We start from the raw sequence: 14,526 nt of genomic DNA on the forward strand, positions 1-14,526 counted from the left end.
TTTAATAAAATAACCAGTGGCAAAATTTGACTAAAACCTTTTGGAACCATCTTCCCTTTTGCTGACATTCTAAAATCTGGCAGAAATGCTAATTTGCAATATAGAATTAAAATGAAAGAAAACTTTTGTGGCCTGGAAAGGTACGTTTAAAATATTTTATTCAACCATCAAATACAGCACACTAGCTTAGTGACGATGAGATTTTATAAAATCTGATTTTTTATAACAATTATCTGAAAGGCTTTGAGGTCACTAAAAAAGGAGTACCATCTTGGGATTTCATTCAGCTATAAATTCTGGAGGATCAGTTTATTCTGTATTATGATGTCACACGTGAAATACGGCAATAGAAGATCTGGCTTCAAATAACAAATGGGCTACTAGCCAGTTGTATGCCTTTAAATTCTTTTCCCCAACTTTGAACACTGGGAAATTAGGGATATTCATACCTACTCCTTTCCACACTGCTTAAGATCCATGAGCTAATCTATGTGAACAAAATTCCTTATGAGCTTGGAGTTTCATTAGTTCCAATTATCATTATTAGGATGATCACTATTATATTTGGCAAATTTTCTGTCTAGTTCCTAGTCTGTTTCAACTCTTTCAGCATAGATGATTGTGCAAGAAATAATTTGTTTTGAATGGCTACAGGAATGTTTATAGAATATGTTGAGATCTAAGACTAACTTTCAAAGCATTTAACATTTTCCTATATGTTCTTTGTGTTTATTTGGCATGTGTATAGTTATACATACATATATTAGGTACTATAAAAACAAAACAAAAGACAGGGAAGATTCCAAGGTGAACGTTTTTCCTGTATACTATAGTTGGCCTCAAACACTCATACTCTCTTTCTTACCTGCTCTGGTGACCTTCTGAATTAGTTTCAGAGAAACAACCAGAGGTAGTAGCGGTAGCAAGACAGCAGCTGGGACCATACGGATCTCAGCATCCTGCCTTATGGCCATTATCTTTGTTTCTATCTTTATGCTGCCACTATATCTCCTTCTTGTGCTCTCCCTGCGTCCTCTCCTCCCTGCCTCCTCCTCTTCCTGACTCCAGCTCCCATGGCTCCCTATAACTTACCCATCCTCCTTCCTCGTTTTTCTCTATTGATACAAGATGAAACAAGATTCCCTAATTAGGAAAAATTTTTTAAACATATTTTTGACGTGTGTGTAGCTGTGCAACTACCATACCCTAATTCCCATAACCACCATTAACAATAGAAGAAAAATATTATTTTTGTATACATTATCAATTAGAGCGTATTAGATTGTAGTCCCCTTAAGGGCTGAAAAAATAGATATTTAAAATAAATGCAACAATTTTCTCATTTTTCTACATAGGATTAGGTTGTAGCTGTAATAAAGGATAATTTGAGGCTAACGACAAGAAAGAATAGTGAGTAATATCCTTCCCCCCGTCCCCAACTGCTGAAAATGAAAATCATGTCAGCATCAAGTCATTTTTGCCACATCCCTTGTTAACAGCTTTTTCAGGGTGGGTCATAATTCTGTGTTTTTGTTAGTGTCTTAACTCCATAGTGACATGCTTAAATCTTATTCCGCATTGATTTTGTAGTATATATGTGTATATTTTTAGGCTATCTCATGAACGATGGATCTCATTATTAAGTTATTATCAACTTTGTCAAAAAATGTATAAGCTTTGAATGAAGAATAAATGTACTAATATGAGACGGTTAATAATTGATTTTTCTGTTTGGTAGATGTGTATGGTGTGTCATTGTGTATGTCTCAAAAAGTAAACTTACTGTCTGCCTGTCGCCAGAAGAAAAAAAGTGGGACCTAATCAAACTGCTGTGGGGTCAACCCTTGTGGTTTTAAAGGCCCTTAATGTTGTCCAGCTGCAAAATAAAAGGAATTGGGAGGGGAAGTTGGAAGGAGTGGAGGGGGTTGGGGGGAGGAATGTGTGGAAAAGAACAGGGAGTCTGGCTTTTATTTTTTTTTTAAGTGAGTTCAGTGCCAGCCTGGACATTGGCTGTACAGACTATTGAGCCATTGTCTGCTCCATTTCCAGAATAGCCCCCAGTTAATCACTTCGGCTTTGAAGGGAATTTCCTCGTGGAATTCTCCACAGAAAATCTAATCAACTGACCTGCCCTCTCAACAATGGAAGGCTTTTTTTTCCTCTCTTTCCCTTATTGGGGCGGGCTCTGTAATGTAGCCTTTTGTGCAGAATGAACCCTCCCAGTAGGAGTGGAGAGCCTGTGTGAGTGACTGAGTGTGTGTGTGTGTGAGCGTGTGTGAAGAATGCACACTATCTCATGTTGGTGAGTGTGTGCTTACTCCCTGACCAGATGCTGCGGTGCACGGGGCAGCCACCATCTCTGCATGCACGTCTGTGTAAGTGTCTCTCTCTGTGTGTGTATGTGCCTCTGTCATTTCATGTCAAAGGTACATTACCTGATTACCTCCCTCGCCTGCCAGATTTTTATCTAGATAATTGGAACTGCTATGGAGGCTGTGCCTTGCCAGCCAGCTTAGGATCTGTAAAGCCATAGTTTGTCCACCTTGTTATCTGTGGCTGCCTGGGCAGAGGAAATTAAAGAGATCCACAGCCAGGGGAGCGCTTCCTACCCCTGACCTCCCCAGCGATCCCAAACAGGACAGTTTGTTAGTACCATCTTTTTGTTTTTATTTTCCGGTTTGGTTTTGCGTTTTTGTTCGCGCGCGTGTGTTATTTTGGCATGTGGATACCTATTCCCCTGCACATCGCGCATCGTGTTTTATGGAGTTTGGAGCTGAGGAAACTTTGGTTGGGTTGCCAGGACGTTCGCACCACTTTGTGGAAAGCACGAGCTAACAGTGAGACCGACAGAGTGAGTGACAAGTTGTTTACAGGTTTCCTTGAAGGGGCCTCTGCTATATTTCAATCTGTCAAAGTTGCTTTTCTTCCCTCAGAACAATGCCTGATTGTTGTATGAGTGTGAGTGTGTGTGTGTGTGTGTGTGTGTGTGTGTTTCCGTGTGCGCACGGAGAGAGCCTAGAAAGGGGTGAGAAGGAAAAACAATTCTTTGTGTAAAAATGCTATTACTAACATTTAATTTTTTTGCTTAATTAGTTCGTAAATGCAGTTTAATCTAATCGGGGTTCTGTTATTACACAGACTTCATTTTTAATCCGTAGCAAATACATTTTACAAAATCGTACTGTTTTGTGTGTGTGTGTGTTATGTGTGCGTGGGACTTTTATTATTTAGAAGAGAGTATGGGAGACGTGTTAAATGAGTTGACTTCTCACATTCGGTGATGTCTAGAAGAGAGAATTAAAAGGAAAGGACAGGCACCCTGAGGTTGTCTAATGCCTTGCAGCCGGAGCGTGCGGCTCTGCGGAGGGGGGAGCGGCCAGACCCCGCTGCTGGAAGTGCGCTACCCCTTTAAGAGACTGGTCAAGGAGTCCTAGGAGAGGGAGAGGAGGGGAAGGGGGGGGAGAAAGAGAGAGAGGGAGAGAGAGAGAGAGAGAGAGAGGGACAGAGGGAGAGGGAGAGAGAGAGAGAGAGAGAGAGAGAAAATCAATTGGTTTAGAAGGTTTGGACTCACTTGACAGGTTCAGTTGGAGACGATCATAGGTGGCTGCTGTGACAAAGGGAAATTGTGCTTTTCCAGCATGCTTACTGACCCTGATTTACCTCAGGAGTTTGAAAGGTGAGTACAGTTTTTTCCCCCTAATATATTGAAGTACAACTCTCCCATTTTACAGTAGTCTCTGAATCATTGGAAGATGCTTCCCCAAAACGTGTTTGTGAGAGAAGCTTTCAGCTAGGGCTTCTGCAATCTTGTTAGCTGATTTTTGTTGTGGTTCCCCGGACCAAATTGAACTGATTTGCAAAGTCTCTGAGATTTCTGCTAATGTTTTTAGGTTGCGTCCTATAACAGGAAATTAAATGAACATTAAGCATCTCTCTCTCCCCCACTCGCTGCTGCTTTTCTCTTCCTCATTCACTCTCTTACTTTCTTCCTTCATTGATTGTTTTCTCCCCTTCTACACCTTCTAAAAACGCTTTCGTGCAGAGTGTTACCATGTTCAGCATCTCTCTCCTGTAATTTCTAGGGTGACAGAAGGTTTTAGTGGTGGTTTAAAGAGGCTATAAGTTCCTATTTGATCTTTCCGTAAAACTTTGGAAGCTGCTCAGTAAAGCACATGACCTTTTGTTGATATAAGAGAGCAGTTTTTTTCCAAAGAAAATGTAACATAGTAGCTATATATTAGTAGATTACTCTTGAAGTGTCAGAAATAGGGGGGAAAGGGTGGAAATGAGGCTGCTCCCTTTCCAAGTTTTAGTGACCACTTTTTGTGCTAGCTGTCTTAATTTAATTTTGATTTACTGTTATTTTTCCCTTTTGCTTTGATGGGAATAAATGTATTTGCAATTAAGTTGTTCTGTTTAGAGAAGTATGTGCAACATCTTTCCATTTGATGTTGTTGCAAGTAAAGCAGGGCTTTGAAAAAATTTTAGCCCTCTTAATGTTCCTATAAGTACACATTGCAATTTTTAAATTTGAGTTCTTATCCCAGCATAAGTTCTTTTTTTGAACTATAAATAGAATTTTGTTTGCCATTAAAAAGAATTCAAACTTTGTATTCTGTATGGTGAATTTAAAAAAAAAAAGCTAAAAAAAGCCAGGATGCATGATACCCAGGCTTTTTTTCATTTTCATGAAAGCTACCTTCTGTATAAACATTTGTTGTATCTGACTATGCAATGCAAGCTAGGTGCTAGACCAGCTGGTTAAAAATATGCTAAGTCAAGCTGTTCATCGCTCAAACGACTGAATTTGATATGAAAAGACGAAAAAAGAAAGGACAAAGATTAAAACATTCTAGAAGTGAAGCAATGGAAGAGAAAAAGAGTACTGAGAATAAAATAACGCCCGAATGTGGTCACATATTAGAGAAGTCAATATCACATCAGAGAAGAAAGTAAAATAGCCAACATATATACTTTAATACTATCTTCTTTCTTTCTTTCATTTCCTCTTCTTTTTTTTTTTTTTTAAATTAAGGTGCATCCTCACTAAATAATTCCAGTGAATGATTGAGCTTTCTTAACACTTTTGAATTAATTTTTTCAAAGTTCTGTGTATTAACTCTTTATATTAGTTACCTTTTATTTGCAAATATAGCCTTATTTCGTATGTAGATACTGAAGTTATTCATAGTGGAACACACTATTTCCTAATGTAGCAATTTGTTAATTTAACACAGTTAAGTTTTTTAGAATGCACAGAATAGCACTTAAATGATATTCTTTAATTGTAATTATACTTTTTGAAAATAAAACTCTGAGGCTGATTTGTAAGGCTGTTAACAGATTGTACTTATAAAAAGGTAGTTACATATTAACAGGCTGTAGCCTATTTCTCTATATAGGCAAGCTTCCTGCTGTGAACTTTATTTGTATTTTTTCAATTATCTCTTTTTAAACTCAACTTTTCCCTTTCCTATTCTGAGGCTCAGATCTCTTAACATGTTTTTTTCCTCCTGGTGGGAATCTCATTTTTTGTCACCCAGAGGCATGCTGTTCTAACTGGCTAATTAAATAAGCAAGTGATAATCAATAGGGTTATTAGTATGGACATCATATTTAGAGATATTAGTGGCTAAAATAATTTTGAAAAATGTCATACAATATAAAATTTCTTAATAATTTCCCCTGTGGTTGTAATTGGTAATACATACAAAAATCTCAGTAAATCATTACTATTTGTTTACATTGAATTTGTACGGGTGAGTGTATCTATAGTCACCCATGCATGATAGAGTATATCATGCAGACACAACATTGAATGTATTCTCCAAAGGAGATATATGTGATGTAACTGTACTCTCATGTATAATCAGCTTTTTTTTTTTTTTTTGCCTTTTCAACTATTTGCAACTTTCGTTGAATAAGTAGGTCATTTCTATTGAATGCTAGTTTTTATTCTATTTGCTCACCTGCAATAGATGAGTTTTCCTTTTCACTCAGACTTCGAAATATGAAAAGAAGATTTCTAAATTTCTTTATGAAATAGAGAACTTTGGTCTCGAAGACAAAAATAAGTTGCTTGGGGTTCATGCATTATAAAAGTTTTATGTGATCTTTTTTTTTCTAATTTCATTGGTAGAGTCTTGTCCATTTTTTATTATTCTTTCCAACCTGTAGACTATTTGAACTTTAAGGAATATTCACAACTTAAATATCAGGCTCAAAATTTAGATTTAGATTTGTATATGTCTGTATTATCAGCCCTAGAAATGAACATGGTCAATAATCTTAGACTAATAAACAGTTGTTAAATAGTTAAGAAGTAGTAACAATTTCATTGTTAAAAAATGTGGAGGAGGTAGAGCAAATAGAACAGTAATTCTAAAAAGTAAAGAACTTGAAATATTTCATTTTTATTTTCAAGCGTCCCTGTCATAACTGATTATGGTTACTGAAAAACACAATTCTCAGGTGGGAGGCGAATAGGTAAAGTATGTTCTAAAGAATTATTTGTAAAGAAAGTCTTTTATATCTTACTGTTTTGAGGAAACATAGCTGGCAACATGGTCTAAATGTTAGTAATAGCATCATTAGAATGAATGCCTAAACTCTCCTAAATTTTTTTAAGGAATCAATGAATTTATATATTTTGCTGAAGGTAAATAATGAATGATTGTGACTTAAGGTTATCTTTTGAAAATATCACCTATTTTTTTGTATTCCTGGAATGAAAATATTTAAAATATTGCCTTAAATTTCAATATCACTTTGTTTATAGTGAATAAAAATAGCAGTTTTTGATAGTTTATCAATGGTGTATTCTATTTTTCTTTTTTATTTATATTGGTCCTATTTGATTGTAATATAATAGTTTTATGACTAAACTACTTGTTACACTTTCTAATTGCTTTATGTTAGAGACTTAATTAAAAAGCAAGTGTAGGATGATTGCTGAGGAAGACAGTCTGATAGTGTGTAGAAAGGAAAAAAAAGTTGGGATTGAAGGTAGTGGGATGAAGCAAGTTAAGTTTATAGTATCATCTTGCTTCTCCAAAATTGGTGCAGATGACAGCATATTTTCTAGATGTTGACTGGAACACTGTAAGAATAAAACCTGCAATAAAAATTAACTCCACTCTTTTACTTTATGTTCCCATCAAATTTATTTCTGGTCATACTGATTAAGAAATAATTTTTGTTCTCATAAGAAAACTTTTCAGTGTTTTTCTGAAGAAAGAAAGACACACCAGGTACTGTGAAAAACTAATTTGTAAAATTCCCAGTAAAAACTACTGCTAGAGGTTTGCAAGAATATCTGACATTAGTGGTATTTTAGTTACCTAAAGTTTGACCATAGCAATAAAATATTTATTATGTAGACAGATTTATTCAGCTTAATCAGAAACTTTTTTTAAACCATTGTGCTCATCAGTAATAAGTACATTCAGGTTAGCAGGCAACCTCTAGGTGTGAATCAAAGGAAAGTTATCTGTTCACATTCTGTCACCTAATGACAACTATAAACCTGTAAGTTTGATATTATGTTTTCAGGATGTTCTGATATCGACCCTTGATCATTTTATTTATTTTTCATTTATGACTACTTTATAGAGGAAAAGGTGCCTCTATACCTGATTATAGATTTTAATTACCATCTCAGTAATTTTCAAGCTAACTGAGCTAAGACATTGATTTGGAATGCAGCTTGCATGGGGCAGTTTATAAACCACATTTCTGTCACACTCACACTGGAGTACTGTCCTAAAGACTTGGCAGGAGACCTGACTGATTACCAAGAACAATTAAGGGTTAAATGTCAGGTGGCATTGTGTACTGCTTAGTGTTTAGCAGGTCTGATAGATATAGAAATGTGCAAATATTATGATTACTTCACATGTTGGTGTGTTCTTATCTATGTTTTTCAAATATAATAAGCACGTGTTATTTACCTGTTTTTAGGGAGCTTTTAACTAAAATCTGTACATGCATCATACATGAGAGGCAAATAATAAAACCCGTTCTGATTCTTAAGCATATTACTCCTCCATGGAGTTGGAAGCTATTTCATATGGATTATTCATAATGCATTTAGAAAGCAAAATTACATTCATGGGTAAAGTCTGATTTTTATTGTCTATTCTTTCCACTATCAGTTGTTTAGCCTCCTAATGAGTATATTGTATAATGCAGATGTGTATTATGTAGTCTGAATTCCTTTTTTTAATAGATTAGTGAAATAAGTATAACTGATGGATTTTTTTCTTTCACAATTTGGTATTCTTTTATAATTTCAGTGAGGTTAACCTATAGCATGGGAAATAAACCATTCTAAGTTTTTCTCTTGTAGTAACTCACATATACTTCCAGTATGCCACGTCTCTGATTCAGATAATAGAAATCAGATAAAAATATCATCAAATATTTAACCAAAGCATGAAATGTGTTCTGTCCTAATGGAAAAATTTTGTTGAACAAGAAACAGACTGAAACATAGCAAAAATCTTCCTTCCTTCATTCATTCTATCTTTCCTTCCTTTTTGTTGATTGATGGCATCATATATAAATATATGTAATATTTGAATGCTCTATAGATGAACCTGATCAAGTGGTATTGCCTGAGTAGGAAAAATTTAAATTTAGACATATTTTAGGAGAATGTCTCCTGTTCTTACATTTTATTCTACAACTGATAATGGTTCAGGAGAAGACCTTTTTATTCTTCCTGACCTCTGTGATTTCTCTTGCAATTTGGAAACTGTTCTTCCTTTCTGTTAGTATTATCTATTCTTTTCTTTACTTACTAGTTGAGAGTTCATACATCTCCTCTGGAGATACTGTGGCGTATGGTTCTGCTTGTCCAATAGGGGGGTGTTGCATTTCTCCACATTCAGTATCCTTTTCCTTTGGAGCCTGAGAGTAAAACCTCAGCAGTACTCCCTGCCTTTGCCAGCCTGAGGAGTCAGAGACTCAAAGTTGTTCCCAGCTCTTGCGCCTTCATTGTAGAGCTGCATTCTGCTCAGTGGGCTGCGGAGAAGGACCAGACCGAAACAAGATTTAGAAGAATTCTGGTGAGAACTGTTTATAGGGATATGGTATTTTAAAAGAATGTAGTAAACAAACAGAATTGTGGCATAAACAAAGATAATTAGCATAAACAATGTCGTTTTAGGACAGGTGGTTTAAAAAAACAAACAAAACAAAAAACCCAAATATGAACCCAATTTGAATGCTGCCAGTTTGGAACCACTGAACCTTAATCTGTACTTCATGAGAATTACCCAGGTTTGTTGATAAACTTGTTAACATGCGTTTTCTGTGTGTTTTATGTCATTTTCTGGTCATTATGCCCTTTTGTCACCCAGCTTGAAAGTAATTAATCTATTACAAGGTAGTTTAAAGACTTTTTGCCCATAAAACATAATAGAAGGAAAATTAAAAACAAAAGATTGTAGATGTTCATAGACATTTGAAATCAGTGTCAAACCTTAAATCAATTCAAACCTAAACTCAGCTCATTGTATTGCAAATCTCTCTTTCTTTTATCTAAGTAATATTTTAGTCACTTGCCTAAATTTGTGTTAATGCATTTACTTTTGTCTTGCCTTAAATTTCAGAGGTGTTTTTTTTTTTTTTTTTTTGCTGTGGTTGAATCATTGTTTGTGTTATGTGTTTATTTCTTAGTGTTGCTGCTTATTTCTTACTATTTTTCTCTATAACTTAGTGAGGTGGTGTAGCAGTGTGTAAATGTATCCGGTGATCATGCAATATGAGGATGCTAGTTATTGTGAACTACACTATCTTAATGTACTATGCCGTTGTGAAGAATTTTTTTTCGGAGACATTTAGGTTTATTACTAAATGACGTTTTCTCTTAATGCCTTGTACTGAAATGTTTTGACTTAAATGAAATGTGGAGTGTGGTGAACAGAAAGCTGTTTATTTTTCTTGCATTAAGGATCAAAGTTCTTTATTGAAGTTAAAAAGATTTTTTCTCTTCGTTTTCTCATGGACAATGGGAACGAGGAATTCAAAGTGGGTATCTCTGTTATTCTGTGGCCCTTCTCTTTGCTGAAATCAAAGCATTTGTGAATGAGTTTTGGTTTCTTGGAGTTATAAAAATGTGTGTAAACTAGTAAACCATGTCTCATTCATGTGCTATGGAGATTTCTCGTACTTCAGGGACAAAAATAATTTGGCTACTAACGAATTAGGGCTACCTGCCAGTGCCAACACATAGTGTAGGTAAGAGGAACACTATAAAGAAAAGCTTCTGGCAGCAAATCCGTTGAAACTTTCATATGTAACAGCGTTTCTATTTCTGCTCTTCACATCTTTGAAAGAAAGTGTGTTTTAGAAAAGAAAATGTTAAAAAACAGAAGATATGATCTTTCTTAAAAATGTATGTGTAGCTCCACTTTAATATTTCTCGTTGTGGAGATGCATAGGGTTTTGTTATGTTCTATGCACACTTGCCTCCCCTACCCATCCCAATCATTTCTGTCACATTGAAACCTAAGAATCAGATGCACTGAGAATAAATGTAACATTAAGAAATGAAATTCACTGCATGGAGCAAAAAAAAAATAGTCTCAAAACCTTGTAAGATTTTGATATTGGCAGTTTAAGGGAGTTAGATCAGCTGGGACACTGAGCAGCAATTTCATAAAGGATACATGTCCTCTCTCTCCTTTAGGACTTCAGGAACATTATTGAGAAAAGAAAGGAAAGAGTTAACTTGTGTTGCCTGTTGTTAATTTTTTAATGTAGTAGAAAAAGAAGACACAGACCCAAATCATGTTTTCTTGGCATAGTTTTAATCAAAATCTATTTCAAAATGTAGTCAATATTTACTACCTATTTTGGATTTATTTTCTCTTTTTATATTAATGAAGATTGAGATACCAAGGGGGTAGATTATTTGAGCACTGATTGTAGAACTTCGGTAATGATCTTTGACTTACCATTTTAATCATTTTTATATTTATCCAATAAAATAGCATCCTAATGAAAAAAGAAACACAACATTGAAAATGAGAAATAATGCCTTCAGATGAGAGAACACAAAATGAAAAAAGTAATTATTTATGCTTAGTTTTTCATTTATAGTTAATATAGATTGCTTGACAAAGTTCTAAAACATTTTTATTCTAATTGTAGAGTTAAAGTATTGCCTAGAATTCTTCCTTTTGGTTATTTACCCTAGGCAAGAGTTTGTTGTGCAATAATTTACAAAGTCCAAAGACTTTTTTTTCACTCCTCTCCTGATATCCCTTTGTTTTTTTCCCTTTTTTTATTTGCTATTGAGTTTCATAATATGTTTGAAAAGAGGTTGCAGGAAGATGGCCCATAAAATTAAGGTTAATATTTTCTTTCTTCTTTCTGATCTGTGCTATAAGAGACTTCTGTTAAAGATTTGTTAGAATAATGTATAGCATTCCTATTATTTAGTGTAGAAAGGAATGAACTGGTGATCAAACTATTCAATTTCTGATTCATTTGCTAATTCAACTTTGACCTTGAATCATAACTGAATATACAATATCAGATTCAGATTCTTTGTCATTTCTCTCACAGTGTTATCAGGATGTGGAGAAAACTTTTATGCAAAATTCAAACTACCAATAATCAGAACACTTGGGAATGGAAAAAGAAGGATAATGAATGCTATTTCTGAGGGTAGAACTTCTGTTTCCCTCTAGTCATAAACATAGCTAGAATTTGGAAATAGAGGTAAAGGTATTGCTTTTAGAAACCTAAGGATTATGGGATACAAATATTGGTAGTATAATTATTTCTAAAAATTTTAGCATTACTGGAAAAATGAAATGGATCTAATTTGACTTATAAACAGTTTAAAAATATTTAACATTTTAAAAGCATTCTTCTAGAGAAATTAAAACATACCCAAAGATCCTGACAGCAGTTTAAAGAATCAAAGTGAAGGAGCAGAATATTATTTGGACTTTTAAAAGATAATTGGGAGTCATTAACAGTTATGTGAAGGATTATTTTAGGGAATGTAATAGTTAGTCATATATACACATACAAAAGTTAGGAATTCAGGACAAACTTTTTCACTTATAGACCAATTGATCTTATGAATGAATTATAACAAATTCTGATGAAAGCTGCAGTTTTGGGAAAAAAATCTTTGAAAGAAGAAATATTTCATAGAAATACAAACATGGTTCGTTTCCATTTTCTCATTTGCAACACAAAATCCTATGGCATGTGCTACAGGGACAAATAGTATTTCAGCTTTAGAAACCTGAGGGAGGTATTGTGATGCACATTTAATGGACAATTGGAATTGAAGAAGTTGGGTGAATCTAGGTATGCTTGAGTAACATTTGGGGATATTTGAGATTTCAGGCTGAGATAATGAGTAAGTTAAGTGTTAGAGGCGTGGGCATACATATCAAATGAACAGGTTTGTGTGTGTGTGTGTATTTTGAGTATTTCTCCTAAAAAATAAAATGATTTCCTCTTTTTGGTTAAGGTTTATACTTGCCAGTATCTTCACTGATTTTTTTGGAAGTGTGATGTAGTAGAAGCGCTATTAGCTGGATGTAAGATCTCAAGTTCTCGTTCTTACAAACTGAGACCTCTTTGGGTCCTAGTATATGCATCTGTAAAAGAGAAGGTGGGGTAGATAATTTCTAAAAATCTGTCAACTCTAAAATTTCATCACTTTGAACTACATTTGAAAGGTCCCTTCCTCTTAACTCTAGTGGTCGGAATTCTTGCATTTATGCAGCTATAAATTGTCTCCTATAACCAGCCTTTACATGTAGGATCACTTCAGTTTACCTGTCAATGAGGTGTCATTGTACAGGAACAAGCAACCATAGTATATCTTAGGAGTTTTCAATGTCAGTACTATGTATAATTCTTATTTAGGATGAAGTGCCCCCAAATTTGCTCTGAGCTGTTTAAAGTGTTTCAGAAGATCAGACTCACATTCTGTGTGCTTAAAACTCTCAGACATCACATCACCATCCTTAACAATTACCAATATTGTAAAAGATAAATTATGTATGGCTTACTGAACAAGGCACTGTGGGGAAAAATGAAAAGCATGAGAGTAGCACTTTAGGTCAAAGAGCTGAAAATCTATTTATTTATAAGATAAGTTAAAAGAAAAAAAAGAAAGATTAGACAACAGAGCATTAGGACAACACAGAGGCTGTGGACAGTGTATACGTTTTTGTATGAATAAATAAAACATTGAGCTGGAAATTAGCAAGGTCAACTAAGATTATAAACAGGTAGTCCAAAGAATGATTTTGAGTGTTTCTCAAAATTAATTAAATAACTATTAACATTAGCATAAGGCCAGCCACCTTGATATGCATTACACTGTAGTCGCTGGTTGACAATTTCAAGAGAAATGTTAAACCCTTTGAGGCAAGAGGGTAGAGCAACAACCAGTGAAAGATGCATTAAAAATTCTCTGTATTATCAGAGAAGACAAGCTTCACGCTTCACATAATGTTAATATCTTTTTATTTGGCAGATTGCATGCTTTTTTTTAACACACTGTTGGGGAAAAAAAAGTGTAGCTATACCATGAGCAACATAGTCTTTGACTACACATCTAAACCTTCTGTATTATCTCTACTTTGAAAATATGTCTATGGTATCATGAAATCTTTGCATAAATTAGTTCAAGTTTAAAATATAGGTTCATATATTTGGGATAACATAGGAATTTGCTATGTTACAATTAATATTTGTATAATAATTATGATGTAGAGTTTTAAAAATTCTATTCCTGCCACTTTTAATTCAGGAATAAAGAATGAGTATTACTTTCTTATTCTTCTTGTATAGATATAAAGGTTATAAGAAAAAAAAAAAGAAAGAGAGAAAAGAACCTTACTGAACCAGAACTACATTTAGAACTAGGACCAAAGAGAAATGTGCAAATATCCTACTGTTAAATCAAGAAGAAAATCTGGAAATCATCCAGTTGGGCAACTTACTGCTAATATATTTTATAATGCAGCATTCAGTTATATGCAGAGTTGGCATATGTTCCTACGGTTTCTAAATTAAGAATTAAAACTTTGTGATGTATAAGTCCCTTAAATTATTTGGGTTTCAGCCATGCATCTATGAAATGGACTTAAAAATAAATATAAAATTATTTATTCCCCAATGCTAATGAGCCAGCTTAAACTTATGAAAATTTATAAAAATATTTGGATACTTCTGAATGCAAGCCACTGAATTCAGATTTTTTCAAAACTAGGTTTAATTTTTGGCAAATGTTAAATGATCAGCATTTTAATTTTTTTTGATAACATACTAGTCAGATATTTGAAAATTATGTTAGCATATAAAATAATACCTGTAAGAAATTGGTTGACCTATTTTTTAGTTTTGTAGTTAATATAACTATAATTGTTTTAAGTGCGCTTATGCTTATTGATCCTAGGTAACTTGTATAGTAGCAGTACAGCTATAGTTTTCTCTTACGGCTTACTACTAATTAAATACCCTAAAAACACATCTCTTGTCATT

The 14,526-nt window shown here is 34.2% G+C and overlaps 1 protein-coding gene across 4 annotated transcripts in view; it reads left to right on the top strand.

Moving 5' to 3' along the window:
- SOX5 (SRY (sex determining region Y)-box 5) overlaps positions 1-14,526 on the top strand; it is an 894,001-nt gene that overhangs the window by 301,783 nt on the left and 577,692 nt on the right. Inside the window, exon 1 of one of the 4 annotated variants that reach the window (XM_012641045.1) lies at positions 2,222-2,375. The exons of 2 other annotated variants lie outside the window; for them this stretch is intronic. Coding sequence is in view for 1 of the 2 variants with exons in the window: in XM_012641044.1 (XP_012496498.1) it covers positions 3,639-3,676 (38 nt within the window). In the remaining variant the exon portion in view is untranslated. Of the gene's footprint in view, positions 1-2,221; positions 2,376-3,536; positions 3,677-14,526 lie in introns of those variants that run through there. One more of the 4 variants, XM_012641044.1, reaches the window with a different exon arrangement.

The sequence above is a fragment of the Propithecus coquereli genome, unplaced genomic scaffold, assembly GCF_000956105.1.
Source record: "Propithecus coquereli isolate 6110/MARCELLA unplaced genomic scaffold, Pcoq_1.0 Scaffold16, whole genome shotgun sequence".
Lineage (NCBI taxonomy): Eukaryota > Metazoa > Chordata > Mammalia > Primates > Indriidae > Propithecus > Propithecus coquereli.